The 17,638-nt window shown below is 39.7% G+C and overlaps 1 protein-coding gene across 1 annotated transcript; it reads left to right on the forward strand.

Moving 5' to 3' along the window:
• Positions 1–11,051: 11,051 nt before the first annotated feature.
• FAM32A (family with sequence similarity 32 member A) lies at positions 11,052–16,055 on the forward strand. The gene is made up of 4 exons (XM_044658572.1): positions 11,052–11,169; positions 11,325–11,463; positions 15,101–15,154; positions 15,786–16,055. The coding sequence occupies exons 1-4, from the start codon at positions 11,096–11,098 to the stop codon at positions 15,852–15,854; spliced, it is 336 nt and encodes a 111-aa protein (XP_044514507.1). The 5' UTR covers positions 11,052–11,095; the 3' UTR covers positions 15,855–16,055.
• The last annotated feature ends 1,583 nt before the right edge of the window (positions 16,056–17,638 follow it).

Here is a 17,638-nt window from a genome sequence, read left to right on the forward strand (position 1 = left end):
GTCTAAATTCAGTTCTCCTAATGGCTTTCTTCTTAAACCCACTGTTCACTTGATTTAAAAAGCAGAGCAGGAACTTGGCATGAAGGGAGCCAAGCCTCTGCCAGCTGTGGGGATTTCTAAATCACCCCCAGGAGTATTTAAGCAAAATCCCTGTCTGGCATCAATCACCTATGCCCTCCCTTTGCTCCCAGCCCCCACCTTCAGCAGGACTCACATTACAGTTTCTTGTGGAGCACAGCCCAAAGCTGCTTCCCGCCCATCTTGTCCAGTTCCACCCTTTATCTGGAGAATATATGGTAGGCAGAAGAGTGTGGTGGAGCCTGGGCTGGGAAGCAGAAGACCTTCATTCTCATCCTGATTCTGTTACTAATTACCTGTGAACCTAAGCAAATTATGTGGCCTCCTGGCTTCAGTTGTCTAATATCTGTAAAAATGGGCCTTAGACTAAATCAGAGGTTCTTAATCTTGTTTGTCCTGGACCCCTTTGAGAAAAGGGACCCCTGGAAAGCCTAAGGACTTCTCAGAGTGAGAAGAATAATGTTTTTAAATGAATAAAAAAAAGTACATAAGATTAGAAAAGAAATCAATTATATTCAAATGCAGTATCAAAATATTTTTAAAAATAAGTTTATAGATCACGAGTGAAGAAGCTCTGGACTAGATATCTCAGGTCACTCAGAACTCTGGCATTCTATGATCTCTGGGCCAAGTGCCCTCTCAGAGTTGACATTCCATATTGTATATTCTAAAGTCTCTTCCAGTCATATGACTTCTATATGCTGTTTTTATATACTTGACATGAGTATATGTTCCTTTTTGTCCTTGAAGTCAATGAGTATCCAAGTTACCTCCACTGAAGACTAAATACAGCACCAAATATACCAATATACAAGACTATTGCTGGCCCCTCTACTCCAAAAGACCCTCTCCCTACCTCAAAACCAGTGATTCCCAAAGTGGGCGCTACTGCCCCCTGGTGGGTACTGCAGTGATCCAGAGATGTGGTGATGGCCACAGTTGCATTTATCTTTCCTATTAATTGCTATTAAAATTTTTTAAAAATTAATTTCCAGGGGGCTAAGTAATATTTTTTTCTGGAAAGGGGGAGGTAGGCCAAAAAAGTTTGGGAACCACTGCTCTAAACCCATGCATATAGCCTGGATTCAGTCACAGGGGAGCTTGGTCCTTAGAAGGAGGAATAAGGTACTTTTTGTGGTCCACTCTGGCTCTATTCACTGCCACCTTATAGCTCTAGGGAAAATTACATAAAGCTTAGGTCTGGCTTATGTCTAGGAAAATAGAGAAGAACTCTTCTACAAATGAAGATTGGATAGAGGACAGCTATTTATTTCCTTTTCTCAAAAGAAATGCTTAAAACACATGAAATGACAATGACAAAATGAAGTCACAATATATAATTATACTATGCTCTTCTAGGAGGTTAATACTTAAAACAAAAAGCATTTGGTGGTGCCTTTACTACTAAATAAGCATTTTATCTTCATCTTGACTCTGTACCATACAAACAGCTCCCTCCAGATCAAAGTCTTCTGGGAAATCAGACTGAAGTCTGAGCTCATCCTCATGCTGGAAATTATCTTCTCTTGGGGGCAACTGGGTAGCTCAGTGGATTGAGAGCCAGACCTAGAGACAGGAGGTCCTAGGTTCAAATTTGACCTCAGATACTTCCCAGCTGTATGACCCTGGGCGAGTCACTTAACCCCCATTGCCTACCCCTTACCACTCTTCTGTCTTGGAGCCAATACACAGTATTGACTCTAAGACAGAAGGTAAGGGTTCTAAAAAAAAAAAAAAAGGAAATGATCTTCTCTTCTGAAAGACATTACAGTAGCTTCAGGGGAGATCCTCCTGATGTGCAACCAGTACCAATTGAGGAACTCAAGAACTCCCAAATTCTAAGGATAGCCACTCCAAAAAGCCCATCTCTCATGATTACTGTTTGGTCACCTACACCCAAGGAAAAATACAAAACATAAAAGGCAACCAGGAGACCAAAACCCAGGTCAGGCTTGCCTAGAAATACATGAGCTCTCAGCCATGAAGGAGAAATGACCATAGGTCCCAGGATGGGAAGGAGGCACTCTACCTTCACACACAGGAAGTTCCAGAAGGCAAAAACATTTTGGAGCTGAGGGATATACAGCCACCTTCCCATTAAAAGTGAGAGGCCTAAATTTTTTGTTTTAATAGTAGGGAAATAGTTATGTAATAGTAATGAAATGATCTAAGACAATCCCAGAGATTCATGATGAAAAAATACCTTTTGCCTTCAGAGAAAGAACTGATGGAATCTGAATGCAGACCAAAACATATTATATTTACTTTCTTCATTTTTGTTTCAGATCTCTTCCATAAAATTATTGATATGGAAATGTATTTTACATGATTGCACATGGAAAATCTATATAAGATTGCTCACCATGGGGGGGGGGGGTGGAAAAGAATGAGGGAGAATGGGAAGAAGGGAGAAAACTAAGAACTCAAAAAATGTTTAGTGAAAAAGTTCATATGTAATTGGAATAAAACAATATATCATTATTTAAAAAAATAAAAAATAGTAGAGGGAGGCAAGGTCCCAATTTCTTCCCTTTTTTTGAGATTTTAACCTTTATTACTCCTTCAACTACAAGATTCACTTGGGAAATCCTATCTATCTTCCAAGAATCTCATTCTCTGTCTCTGAAGGCCTGATCCCTAAATCCTAGAATTTGGAGTTTCTCAGGAAGCAATCTTCCTTCTCTTCTAGTAGGCTAAATTTGAGAAACATACTGCTTAGGCAATCACGATTCTCCCTTATCTTTTGCACAGGACATTGGGTTCAAGAATAATATCTATGAAATCCTCCCTTCTTGAAGCAAATGGGAAAGAATGTGCCTAACTTTACTCTGTGCTTCAGAAGAAACTCTTGATATTCCTCCATAAACTGATGGCTATAATCTCTTGGGTTAGGAAAATCCAAGTGAGCAAATTAAGCATGGACAAGTCCCTCTAGGTCAGGGGTTGGCAACGTATGATTCTTGAGCCATATCTGGCTCTTTTGAGGGCCAGATATGGCTCTTTCTGCAGGAGCCATAAGGTCAATTTTTTTTCAGGCACTGTTACAGGAGCCGCACTGTGAGCACTGTACGGCTCTCACGAAATTATATTTTAAAAAAATGTGGCGTTTATGGCTCTCACGGCCAAAAAGGTTGCCGACCCCTGCTCTAGGTGCTTCTCACCAAGAAAGTCATTCCTAGGAAAAGGAGACTATATAGATGCACTTAAATCCCATTCTCTGCCACATACACACACACACACACACACACACACACACACACACACACACACACACCCCACAAATGCAGGTCCACTCTGAGTTCAAATCTAGCTGTTATTGTTGTTTGTCCTTTATTTTCAAAGAAGACTGATAACATCATGAGGTGATGTTTTGACTTGCATGTGAACTGGATTTAAGTGAAGCATGTCTCATTCTCTCTTCAAGAATCATTGAAGTCTAGTGGCAAGACAAAAGTTAAGATGGCAATGGCCCAAGATGCAGTGGATGAACTGGACATCTTCAATGTCTAACCAAGCTCTAAACTCTCCATAATGCCTGTGTCAGCCACCTTCATGGCTAGTGGAATAAGTTGTTCAGGTCCACCTATTCTGCCAGAGGAAGTCTTATCTAAATCCCTGATAGGTTTGAGGCTGGCTTTACTGGGATGTGGCTGTTGCAAATGCTACCTATTCTTGGAGCTATAGGTGAGAGTTGGGTGAAAGGTAGACACCAAAAGGCAAGTGAGCAGCCCTAAAAAGGATTGAACAAGCCCTCACACCAGAGGTCCTCCTTGAATACTCCATTGAATACTCCTTCAAACACTTACTAGCTATCTGACCCTGGATAAGTCACTTAAAAGAAAATCCCTACTTCAGTTTCCTTAATTATAAAATAAAGATAATGATTGTATCTATCTCTCACTATTGTTGTGAGGATTGAATAACATTAATACTTGTAAAGTATTTAACAAAAACGCCTGGCACATAGTAGGTGCTATATAATGCTTATTCTCTTCTTATTCTCTGGTTAGTTAGCTCTCTTTTATAGATCCTCACCAAAGGATTCTCTGCCAAGAATCATTCTTCTCTGTCCTTAGCTAACTAAATATCTTGGAGACGGCTCCAGGTACTGAAATCTATCATCTTGGAGAAGCCAAAGGATGACTCCAAATTGACCAATCTCTCCTGGAACAGCCTCCATCTTTGAGAGATAATTTAGAATTCTCTTTGTCCTTTTAACAAGGTACCAATGGGGAGGGGTGGGGGAGAGTGCAGGGAGAAGAACCATAATCTATAAATTGATTGGAGAAAGTCCCCTAATCAACCTTCCTCATAGAAGAGTTTCTAACTTCTTTTCCAGGTTGCAATAGGAGATAATTAGGAGAGAACTGAGGTGCTTTGTTGGTTTCCAGAATAATGGGAAAAATGATTCCTGAGGTGGAAAACATATTTCCCAAGTTTCAGGGAGAAAAGATATTAACGTATATAGTCACTGTATCTGCCATCATATCCAGATTTCTAGCTCCATATCTAAAGTCCTTTCTGGAGCTCCTTGGAGAACAGACAGATAATGAAAAGAATTCCTGATAATATCTGTTAGCTGAAATGAAAAAGGATTTCAGAAGGTGCAATGCTGGAGACTAGCTCCTGACATCACCTGCTGGTAATTAGTGGAACTGCAGGATTGGAGGTTCATAAATTTTCCACTATGAGCACTTGAGGATTACAAGAAGAAACTACTTAACAATAATTGTATTAAGGAGATAATAAAGGAAATCATTTTGTAGACTTTAAAGCATTATGAAAGGATCAGCTATTATTTATTACATACCTATTGGGATTTATTTCTACTAGTCTTCCTGAGGATACATTTAGTTCAAAACAGATATTTAATGAAATATTATAATAAGAAAAGTAGCAATAAGGCATTTTTCTCCATGCCTGAGCATGGAGCACATCTTCCCTCAAATATATAATATTATATAGATATTATAATATAGATATATACTATAATATCAGAGGGAAGCATGGATATCAGTAAAGATCATGCATGGGAGTATATATATGGAACACCTGACGACTAGGGCATATGTATGAATGGAATATGTTTATGGCACATTCATGTTGGAACAACTCAAACTTCCAACACTCAAGGATCACTGATACCTTTTTTTTTTAAATCTTACCTTCCTTCTTAGAATCAATACTGTGTATTGGTTCTAAGGCAGAAGAGGTGGTAAGAGCTAGGCAATGAGGGTTGAGTGACTTGCCCAGGGTCACATAGCTAGGAAGTGTCTGAGGCCAGATTTGAAACCAGGACCTCACATCTCTTGGCCTGGTTCTCAATCCACTGAGCCATCTAGATACCCCCAGACTGATACCTTCTAGTGATATCATCTTCTTCAGGGCCTGCTACCCAGCAGGTGCTACTCTATACTAGACCTGCACCTGAGCATCACAATGTTTCTTTGTTACTTTCCCACTCAATCAATCAATGCATAAACATTTATTAAGAACCTACGAGTCAAACCCTGTGCTGGGGACATAAAAAGAGATACAAAAAATTCCTTCAAGGAGCTTATAACCTGATGAGGGAGACAATATGCAAGCAAATCTATATAAAGCAAGCAATATACGGGATAAATGGGAAATAATTAACAGAGGGAAGACACTAGAATTAAGAGGGTTTGGGAAAGGCTTCCTGTAAATTCCCTTCTGAGATTCACCTAGAATCCTAAACTGAAGTATTACCTTAACTCAGAGAAGAAGTGGGCTCTGCCATCTCTTATATCAGTCCCCAGAGTCTTTTAGCCTATTTAGCCCCCTTAGCTATTTTAGAAATGGAGAACCCTCATATATCTAATCATTGACTTAAGAAAAAAAACTTTAACTTAATCTCTTCCATATATCATAGAGCTGGAAGGAACCTCAGAAGTCATCTAGTCCAACCCCCTCATTTTCTAGATAAGGAAACCAAGGCCCAAGGAGATTGTGTTTTGTCCAAGCTCACCTGATCATTAAGTGTCAGAGGCAGGATTTGAAACTTGACTGCCTGACTCCAGAGAAAATATTCTTTCTACTGTACTATACATAAAAAAGAAAGGGAGCAGTCAGTTGCCAGTCTCTACTTTCAGAAGCCAAGGAGTCCTATAAAGTATAATATAAAATTATACACATAAATATAATATCAAGTATGCTACAACATAATTTAAAATTACATGTAAATATACTATATGTTTATAATATAACTATATTATAGTATAATGTAAAATTATGCATAAGTACATAGTTGATGTGCCAAGAAAACAATACAAAAGGTCTGAAAAGGAAGTTCATTATTGATGGGAGGAAGCCTTTTGGAGGAAGTAGTAAATTATTTGAATTTAGTTCAACAGACAAACATAGAGGAGGAAACATTCTAGGAATAAGTAATACCATAAGGAAGGTCTAATGGTGGAAAAGTACAAGGATATCCGGTTTGGCTGAAACATAAGATATTAGTCATGGTGCAATTAACAAGCATTTATTTATTAATCATGTACCATGTGCCAAACAGCAGGCCTAATAAATAAATGCTTAAGGTTTCAAATACAAAAATGAAAGTCTTCTTGCCTTCAAAGTTTATATACTCTCAGGGGAAATGAATACAATGGAAAGAGCTCTGAATTTGGATCCCAGTTCTGCCACTTACTATTGTAAGAATTTAAATTTGGATTTTTATGCTAATATGAAAGTTCTAAAGTAATATTGTGGTTGCAGACTTAAAAATATTACAGCTTAAGTCAAAATGACTTTTAGCAGCTTTAATTACAGAGGTGGAAAGAGTGAAAGTGGAAAAATGTAGATAAAGAGATAGAAAGTATTGACTAGCTACAAATACCCTAAGTTTAATTCTAATGTCTCCAGACTACAAATGAGAATCCTAAAGCGAATCTCACCAGAATCCAAAGTCCTAATTAGGAAGCCAAAAACCAAAGAGCCAAGAGATGCTGAAAAATATGCCAAGAATCTTCAGTGCACACAAGAGGCTAAGACCACCAAGAATCTCAGCAAAACTTACACTAAAGGGAGTATCCCACTGTAAGGGTGAAGAAGGGGGTTTATGGGTTCAATATATTAAAGATGGTCACCAGAGGATTGACCTATTATCTAGCACACGTGGGTTAGGACCTCCCAGAATTGGAAGGTGCTCTCACCTTTGGTGATTAAATCTAAAGATGGGCAGTGTAGACTTAATCTAATTATCACACCACCAAAGAGCCAATGCCAACAAGCAGAGAAGGACTCCTCACCCCTCACTGAAGAACCAAGGAAGGAATCACTCCACTCACCACCACAAGCCAACCCAAGATCCAGGGAAAGAGTCTCTTCCTCCAGTCCAGCTCACCAAGGTAGAGAGAGTGACTGGATCCTTCAGATGGCCTTTTAAAGCAGTTTTCTCAATGTCCTCCTGTTGCTCCCCCACTTCCCAGGAACCAATTGCAGTCTTTCAATCTGCCTAGCACTGGAGGGATGGGGGGTGGGGAGAAAAGTGATCTTTGGAGGTGTGAACTTACTCTAGTAAGTGACTTGAAAACTCTCTTACTTAGTGTCAAGTAGGAGTACTTTAAGTTCTTGATTTGTTTAGCTAAAAATAGACAAGGGGAGAGGTAATCCTATCACACTTGGTAATTTGTTTTAAGCAATTCACTCAATTTCACTTTTTTCATCTATAAAATGAGGGAGTCAAAGGTCCTATGAGGTCCTTTCTAACTCTACATCTATGATCTATATTGTGAGAATTTAATACCAGTTTGTACCCTTTTTCTTGGTACCCTAAAATCAGTGTTTGGGTGTTAAAAGTAAAGTTTCATATTGAACTTGAAAACCCATTCTCTAGTGAACCAAGTTTTCTTTCAGCCTCCACCCCCTTGACAGGACTAAGAATAAGACCTGAGGCATGTGTACTCTGGGAAGACCCCAGAAGCCTCCCAGGCTCCCTGGCATCTCTAAAGACACTTGCTTGTTGTCCCACATGACTCCTGGTGTCAAGAAGACCAGCCCCTGACCTGAAGTCAAGTCTGTCCAATCAGAAAGACCCAGAAAAAGTGATGTCATGAAGGGGTATAAATTATATATCAAGGAAGCTCTCCCATCTTTCCTGAACAAACTGTGTTTTTTGTTTTTTGGGTTTTTGTTTTTTGTTTTTTTCTGGCAAGCAATGCCAATAAATGAAAACATAAGGTGAGCATTGAGCTAGAGTTAGAGAAGAAAGTGTGCAACTGGCCATGTAACTATGTGCCTTTTCTTTCTCCAACCTGCTTTTCACTATTTAATAAATAATTATAAACTAATTTCCAGAGTATTTTAATTGTAACAATACAAAGAAAGCAACTGAAGTTTTCTTTGCTAAACCAAAAGTCTCTTTTAGTCCTAAATCTGCCATCCTAGTTGGATCTCAAAGATCCCACTCTGGGTTCAAATGGAAATTAGACCAATCCAAAAGAGTTGACCCCAAAAGGGCAATATTTTCTTTGTCCTGTTGCCTTCATTGGGAGTTTACTGTAGGAATCTCCAAAGGTGCTTATGTCTAGATTTACATAGATGTGAATAACACAAGGTAATAAATGCATATATGGTAGGAAAGTTTTTATTTCACTAGATAGAAAATACAAGAGGCAGCTAGGTGGTGCATCAGATATAGCGCCAGTCCTGGAGTGAGGAAGATCTGAATTAAATCCACCCTCAAACACTTACTAGCCTTGTGACTCTGGACAAGTCACTTAACTCTGTTTGCCTCAGTTTCCTCACCTGTAAACTGAGCTGGATAAGGAAATAGCAAACTACTCCAGTATCTTTGCCAAGAAAATGCCATGGAGAGTCAAAAAGAATCTGACATGACTGGACAATAACAAATTATTTGGCATCTAATGGCAAAGTGAATAGAGCATCAAACCTGGAGTCACTAAGACCTGAGTTCAAATCTGGCATCAGACATTGCTACCTGTGTAACCTGAGGCACTTGCCTTAACCCCATTTGACTCAGTTTCCTCAACTTGTAAAATGAGATGGAGAAGGAAATGGCAAACCACTCCAGTATCTTTGCCAAAAAAAACCCAAATAAGGTCATGAAGAGTCTGTCATGACTGATCAACAGAAGCTATAAAAGATTCAAAGCATTCACTAGAGCCCATAAATTGATGCAGAAAAGACAAAGTACTCACAATAGCCAATAATATGGTGTGGAAAATTTTCAACAGTTCAATCTTTCCCACAGGTTTCAACATAGGTTCTCTCAAATTGTGTCACTGTTTTTGGACTTCCTTCAGGAAGCAAATACACTCTGGAGATACAGTGCTGTCCCTTTCCCATCAGATTTTTGCACTGTTCAAATAATTCATGATAATAGTGGGTGGCAAGGTCCCAATTTCTTATTAACCCACAAAACAACTTTAGTTCCTTTAAAGCTGTTGAGGGCATATGGGCAATCCCAGTGTTTCTTCAAAAGATACACTGCTCAGGAATATTCCCTTCTCTGTAGAAGGCTAAGTCCGTGCACTTTCAAACTTAGGCATACTCTGGAAACAACCCCAAGACCCAAGAAATCTTTCTCTTCTAGTTGGTTCAATTCCAGGATAGTGTTGCCTGGGAATTTGATTCCTTTATCCTCTACAAGACACACTTGTATAAGACAGTGTGAGATTATAACCTACAGGACACTTGCACATCTGCATGTTTAGAAAGGGTTTCCTCCCTAGGAAGCTTCCTATATAAATAAAAATCAAATCCAATTAGCACTTATTAAGCACCAAATTATATGCATGGCACTACACTAGGAACTGGTGATAAAAAACCAGCAACAACAAAAAAATTGAGACATGGAATACAGTTTGTATAGATGCAAGGAAGGAAGGATAGAATACTGAAATCAACAAGTAGGCTGGTGTGGATGGAAAGTGGGTGTCAAAAGAGCTCACCACAAGGGGCGGCTTCTGTTTTTTCAGTGAAATATGAGATGAGATTCTCTGCTAAGAGGATAGAGAGGGATCAGAGGATTTAGAACGAGAATAAGGCTGGAGGACCACCCAAGTTGCATGGCAAAAACTGCTTCCTTAACCCAATCCTAATTTGTCAACAGCTCAGTTCAAGTGCCACAATCTGAGTGCCATCCCTGTGAGCCATACCCTGATTCACAAATTTTAGTGATTTCTCTTTTTTCTTCATATGGCCGTGCCTTTATGTGTCTCCGCAAAAGCCTGATTCTCCTTCAGTAGAATAGAAGTCCTTTCAGGTTTCATATTTTTGTGTTCCTAGCGCTTAACACAGTGCCGGCCACAATAATACTATTATTATATTAGCTAACATTTATAGAGTGCCTACACCTTGCAGGCATCGCCCTAAGCACTTTGGAGCCTCACAATCACCCAGGTAAGTGCTGTTTTTATACCTATTTTACAGATAAGGAAACTGAGGCAATCACGAGTTAAGTGCCTTGCCCGAGGTCAAAATCACAACTGTGTCCGAGGACATAAAAAGGCGTTTAATAAATGCTCCTCACGGGGAAAGAGAGAAAATGAATCATGTAACCATGGAAAAGTTTTAAAAAATAAATTAAAAAAAATTTTAATGCTCCTCACGTGTATGAGAGATCATTTTAAAAATGAACAGACTGAGGCTGGGAAGAAAGTGTGCCTAACGTCACAATCAGTGGTGGGCACGGAAATACAAAACAAACAGTTATAGCTTCAGGAATTTTCCCCAGACACAGCACACTTTCTGCCACGCCCTCTCCATAGGACTCAATTTTTCCATCTCTCTCCAATGGAAGTAAAAATCTGCTGCCCCGCCCCAATTACTTCGGCACTGATGCTGCGCAGGCGCATTGCTTAACATCCCGACGTGCCTCGCGGCGCCCCCTCTAGCCTAGCCTTGGCTACCTCAGACATAAAGGACCCCACCCTAGGCGCGGTTCGCGTCTTTCCCGAAGTGCCCTGCGCACGAGGACTCTAAACAGGATATGAGGTAGGCGCACAGCTGGGCGGAAGTTGGTGGCGTCGGTATGGCGGAATATGAGCAAGTACAGAGGAGCGCGCTGAAGCTCAAAGGGGTGTCGGAATTGGGCGTAACGAAGCGGTAAGTGCGACGGCAACGTTGGGGCCGCCGAAGAAACGAGGCAGTGGGACAGGGGGGACGGGAACGAGGCGGGAGGCAGAGTCTTGTCTCTAGTCTTGACCCAGTGCCGAAGGCCTTGTCTATCGGCCGGTCCATCCATCTACCTGTCCTTGCAGGAAAAAGAGGAAGGACAAAGACAAGAGCAAGGTCCTGGAGCAGATTGTGACGAGCAAAAAGAACGAGGAGGAGAAACGGAGGGGACTGGACAAGCGGACACCAGCCCAGATTGCCTACGAGAAGATGCAGGAGAAGAGGGTGAGCAGTCTGTGAGGGGATCTAACCTGGGCTCTGCTAACCTGTTTTTTTACCCGTTTCTATAACGTTATTTCAATATACTTAGTTACCTTTATAGTGCTTTAGTGCTATGCAATTTATTTCATGTAGTTTTTATTAAAATGTTCTGAGGTGGAATCCATAGGCTTCTCCTCAGACTGCTCCCCCCATGAACCTTGACACAAACAAGTTTAAGAACCCCCTACTCTAAGGGCTTTGGCAACAGCTTTAAAAAAATTGTAAGGGAGATGGTCTCCCCTACCTAGTTCAGACCACGTTTCGAGTCAGTTTTAAGTTCTTAGTGCCACAATGCATGAAAGACAACGATCATACAGAGGAGAATGATCAGGTTACTTAAGAGATGGAAATTATGGAGAAACATGGATTGGAAACCGAATCCTAAGGAGAGAGAATGACAGGGAGTATGCTTTGTGAAAGAAGAATCCTATCTTGTTCCTTCAATGGAACCTAGAGAACAAAAAGACTAGGGGGAGGCATGAAAAGGAAAGTGATACATAAACTACTTGTTTTAAGGTATCTGAAGAATTGTCATATGGGGGGGAAAATTGCATATGTTCTCCCTGGTCTCAGAGGATAGAAATATAAAGCAGGGGGAGGCAGAATTAGGCTTGATTTTTTTTTTTTTAATGGTTCAGATCCCACCTGATATGGGTTGTGAAGTCAACTCAGCCTCAGTTTCTTTATCTGTAAAACAGAATTCATTTGCATGTAATACCTACCTTTTAGGCTATAATACTTAACAGAGTTCCAAGAATCAAATAAGATAAATGCCAAGCCCTCTGGCAAACTTTAAAGCTAAATATTTACTATCAATTTTGTTACCCATGGGGGCTGGTCTGAGGGCCTTGCAATACAGTAAACCCTCCATTACTGGAAGATTTCAGTGGAGAATACATTAATACACATCCTGCATAATTTAGGATTATCATAATTGTTTTAAGGTTTTAGAAAGGATTTTTGCCCAGGTGCTAGAATAGAAAGGTGGAATAGAAAACCTTTTTCTTTTGAAATAGATTATTTGACATACCTTCTGAGCATTTTCAAATCATAAGTGGTAAGTGAAAACCTGAACAAACTAAGGGAAATCTAGCAATGAAAATAATTTCCCGAATGTTACATAAGAATAATTGGATTATTGTTTCAATCTAAAACTTATTCTCCACAGTGGTGAAGAACTAAATACAATTTTCTCAAAAGTAATGACAGTCTTGTACTTCTGTTGTCCTCCTCCCTCCCCACTTCACAACATTCTAATCTCTTGACAAGTTTGGGGGGCGGGGCACCTGCATTTCATAAAAAGCTAAATAATTGCTATATGGTATAAGAGTGATCATGATGGGGATAGGATTAATCAGGGAAGGCTTCACTTTCCAGGCATCAATTTTCCTTATTATGAAGTAAGAGAGTTAGACTAATGAACTTAGTGAGATCAATTCCAGCCCTCAATCTATGATTTTTGTGTACTTTTCAATCATAGTGAGATTACTGCATTACGCTTATAGTAGTTTTTGAAAGAGGAGATACAAATGCTATAGACCTTCATGGTCTTGTGCTTTATTAACATATGTACTTTGACTTTTGAAACCTCCATTGTTTCTTATAGGAATATAGATCACAAATCAGAATGATAATTGAATCAACAAGCATTGCTTTAGTGCCTGCTTTTTAGAAAGCATTTTGTTTGGGCCCTACGAGAGGTATAAGATTTGTTTCATGAGGTGTCCATGGAGCATGTGTCCATCTCTGAAAGAAAAATAAAGTTTGAATAAGCTCTTCTTGAGATCATCGGATTTAGAGCTGGAAAGGACATTAGAGATCATGGAAGCCAAACTCTTGATTTTATAGATGAGGAAATTGCTGCCTGAGAGGTAAATAAGTTTTGTACATGGTCACACAGATGATGAATACAAGACCTAGACTTAATACCTCTGGTGTCCTGGCTCCAAATCTTGTGATCTTTGTACTATACCACACTGCCTCAAATTCAGAAACTACCTCAGACTACAAGGGTAGAACACATACACAGATAACTATAATACAAATTGACCCCTTCTCTTTTTGCTCAGTTATAAAACATGAGAGGGTTCAACTAGGATCTAGTTACTAGATGGTCTCTAAGAATTCACCTAATTCTGAAATCCTCCTCCCGCTTCAATTCATAGAACATTTATTATTTTTTTTTTAATCTGCTGAGTATAGAGTACTTTGCTCCCTGCTGGGGAAAATAGAAAGTTTACATCAAACCAGATCCCATTCCTAGGATGGTCTAATTAGTTTTTTACCAATTGTGGGTAGAGAAGCTATAGAGACAGACTGTGAGCTCCCATTTCTTTCCATAAGACATGGAAGCTTTCAGCATATAAGATTCTAAATACAAAAGGTTCTAGGAAGAGATAGAATAGGAGAATAGGGAGAAAACTATTCAGAGCAGAAGCTGGCTGCAAAAGAGAGGTAAAGTTTTTTAGACTACCATAGTAGGCAACATGGTACCATGAAAATCTTAGAGCAGAGAATAGTATGCATTTATATAATGTACTAAGGTTTGCAAAGCACTTTATAGAATCTCATTTGATCCTCGAAACAACCCTAAAAGGACAGGTCCAATTATTAATCCCATTTTACAGATAAGGAAACAGGCTGAAAGATGTTTAGTGACTTGTCCAAGGTCACTCCAGACTTTGTGACTCCAAATCTAGTGCTTTTTCCACTGTGTCTCCTAGTGCAGACAGAATCTATGTATGAGAAAGATTTATCCAGCCATGTTTGAAGGACATATTTTGGAGGCCAAAGTGTAAAGTAAGGAAAGCTGTAATCATGGCAGTGGGGTTGGGGGGAACACTGTACTGTGTAACTAGGACTCTAAGCAACTTTGGACAGTTCACTTCCCTGGACTTCAGTTACCTCATCTGGAAATTAAGGGAATATACTAGATAATCTGTGAAAGCTGTTTCACATGCGATGTTCTTTTAAGAAGAGAGTATAGAGCAGTCTGTTTACAACAGTGGGCATTTCTCAGAATGTAGAGAGTAGTGGAATAGACAGGGCTGAAATTGAGAAGCATAGGAAGGCAAGTGTAGTTGTGCTTTATAATTCATTCCTTGACCAATGTTGTTCAGAAACTTGTTTAATATATTATAACTACAATGTATAAAAAGCCTTCAAAACCCTATTGTAGGGGCAGCTGGGTAGCTCAGTGGATTGAGAGCCATGCCTAGAGACGGGAGGTCCTAGGTTCAAACCCGGCCTCAGCCACTTCCCAGCTGTGTGACCCTGGGCAAGTCACTTGACCCCCATTGCCTACCCTTACCACTCTTCCACCTATGAGACAATACACCGAAGTACAAGGGTTAAAAAAAAAAAAAAAAATTTAAAAAAAAAAAAAAAAAAAACCCTATTGTAACATTCTTCTGCTGACTGTCTACAACCCATCAAATTGTCTAACTATGGAACTAACTGTCCCGTAACATTTTAAGGAACCACCTAAAATGTTACAGAGTACAATTAGTTCTACAAGAACTATACCTCCCTGTTGTTAGTGGGCCTAGGTGGTTTGAATGTATGAATATATAACTTTGCTTTGTTTTTTTTTCTCTTTAAGCAAATGGAAAGAATCTTAAAGAAAGCATCCAAAACTCATAAGCAGAGAGTGGAGGTAAGAATTACCAAGCAATAAAAAGCTAGGTCTAAAACTTTTAAGTTTAATAAACATTCCAAGTCCTATACTTTGGACCACCCTCAGTGGTCAGTAGGGCAGGAAGTAGTGGTGGAAGGCAGGAGGATTTGAGGAAAAGCATTTATCTTTGATTTACTTGTAGCTTGAGTAGGTGAGAACTCTTGCAAACCACATGTTATAAATGCTCACCAAATGTGTAAATATGAAAGAGATAGTGAATGGAGATAATTTCTAGGGAAGCATAATTGATAACAAAAGCTCACCTTTATAAAATTCTTTGGGGTATATTTACAAAAGTACTTTATTCACAATAGCCAAGTGTGGCATAGTCCAAGTATTGTTTCCATTTCAGAGAATAGAAAAAAGACTTATTCAGGGTGAAAATAGTAAAGCCTAGAATTGAGATTTGAACCTGTTATCTGACTCCAGATCCTATGTTCTTTCCATTTTGCCCCTGCCCTTTTATGGATTTAGGGAGACAAGATGACAGGAGATAGAATGCATCAATTGGAAAGGAAGATGCTTTGGGGCAATAGTAGCTGAGCTAGGAAATGTGTATACTTTTTCTGGTCTTGTGGTGTAACATCTTTCTTTTCTGCCTCCCCTCCAGGACTTCAACAGACATTTAGATACTCTAACTGAACACTATGATATCCCCAAAGTCAGCTGGACAAAATAGACTCCTACAGTGTTGACTGGTATGACCCTGAGGAAGAAGGCTCAGTTGTGTTTGTTCTGGATAACTGTGGCATGTTCTTTAGATGCATTTTTCCCTTTTTTTTTTTTTTTTTTTTTAATGTTTCCTGCTAAAACTATTTTTAAAAACTCTGTAATCAAGTTAGTAATTTGTTGCACTTTATTAAAGTGGAAGTCATGATTAGTTTTTTAAGTTCTTTGTGACACATAAAATTTCTTATCTTTTAGGTTAAAAAATTCAGTTATTTATATAGTCATTGAAACTTATTAGTAAAGCTGTCCAATTAGAATAATGTGATAATTCAAATTCAGGGCCAACAGTTACTTTTACACTGTCCATAGGAAAAAACTTGCTAATCGAGTACCAACAGACCCTTAGGGTGCTAATTATAGCCGGTTATTATTTCATTATTCTTCTACATGTTTTCAGTGTTTAAAGGATGAATTCCTGAGTATAGGATCTCCCTCTAACAAGTCTTTGCTATAGTGTGATCATTTGGTGACTAACCTAGTGATGAAGCTGCCCACTTATAGGCTTGATGAACATCAAACAGCAGGCTCATAGGCAATTACTGGGACTTGTACCAACAGTTTGGTAGAATCTGCCAGACTTTATCTTCTAGGGCTATAGTCTTTAGAAGGCTAAAGTTGCTTACCTATTTTTATAAGGAATCGGGGAGGACATCAGAGGAGCAAAGCTACTCTTAGGTTGCTCTACTTGACACATGTCATTTGTTACTTATTGATTTTTTTGGACTTGAGCAAGTCATTTGACTTCTCTGTTCCTCAATTTCCTTAACTGTAAAATGAGAAGTGACCTCTGGGGTGCTTTCCAGCTTGAAATCTGATCCCATGACTTGAAGGAAAATAAAGGAAGAGTATGTTAGGGCTAGGTTCCATGCACTTCCAGTGCTTTCTTATATTGTTTCTGAATCTCAAGCTGGGGATATATGTAAGCCTTCAGGGCTCTCAAAATAGTCATACACAGGACAGTTTCTGATGAATCCTCTGATGTGACTGAATTGAGCCACTGATCAGCCAGCTGGAAAGCTCTGTAGGTTCAAAGTGACAGAACTATAGGCTCCTTTTTGGTCTGGGATTTCTGCCCTGATTGTTCCTCTACAAGCTTCAGATTAGTCTAGAACAGTGATGGCGGACCTTACAGAGACTGCCCAAACTGCAACCCTCACACCACATGTAAGCTCCCTACCTTACCCCAGACAGGGGAGGGAGGAAGCCCTCTGATTGGGCTACTAGGCAGAAGGATAAGTGATGTAAGAAATGTCCTCAGGCACATGTAGAAAGGGGGGAAGGGAGCAGCCCCCTCCACTACATATGCCATAGGTTCGTCAACACAGGTCTAGAAGCTGGAACTGGCGCTCCTGGTCCACTCCTGGGATCTGAGCCACATAGCAGCTTCTGAATTTACTCCTTAAGATACAGTCCAGGACCAGCAACCACACAACCATTCCCTACCCTAGAAAACTATCTGAATACAATTCCCCTGCTCATTTTGCCTTGGATCTCTGTCTTGGAACCAGGAAGTAGGTGTCAAAGCTGCCAGCTGGTACCTGTTCTTGCAGCCTTGTACTTGGTACCCCTATAGATTCATAGCTCCTCATTGGATGCTGGAATCCCTTCCCCCTCCCCTCCCCTGGCCAGAACCTGTCCCCACTGACCTTCTCAATTTGACTCGTTCACTGTGACTTTTGAATTTGCCCATTGGGATTCAGTCTGGTGCATTTTATGCATCTGTTTGGAGGAGTT

Source organism: Gracilinanus agilis, chromosome 1, assembly GCF_016433145.1.
Source record: "Gracilinanus agilis isolate LMUSP501 chromosome 1, AgileGrace, whole genome shotgun sequence".
NCBI lineage: Eukaryota > Metazoa > Chordata > Mammalia > Didelphimorphia > Didelphidae > Gracilinanus > Gracilinanus agilis.

Bases quoted from the DNA above. Each gene is read 5' to 3' on its own strand.
- FAM32A (XM_044658572.1), top strand. From the start codon at position 11,096: ATGGCGGAATATGAGCAAGTACAGAGGAGCGCGCTGAAGCTCAAAGGG. The intron at 11,170-11,324 runs GTAAGTGCGACG...CTGTCCTTGCAG, and splicing joins GAATTGGGCGTAACGAAGCG to GAAAAAGAGGAAGGACAAAG. The intron at 11,464-15,100 runs GTGAGCAGTCTG...TTTCTCTTTAAG, and splicing joins AGAAGATGCAGGAGAAGAGG to CAAATGGAAAGAATCTTAAA.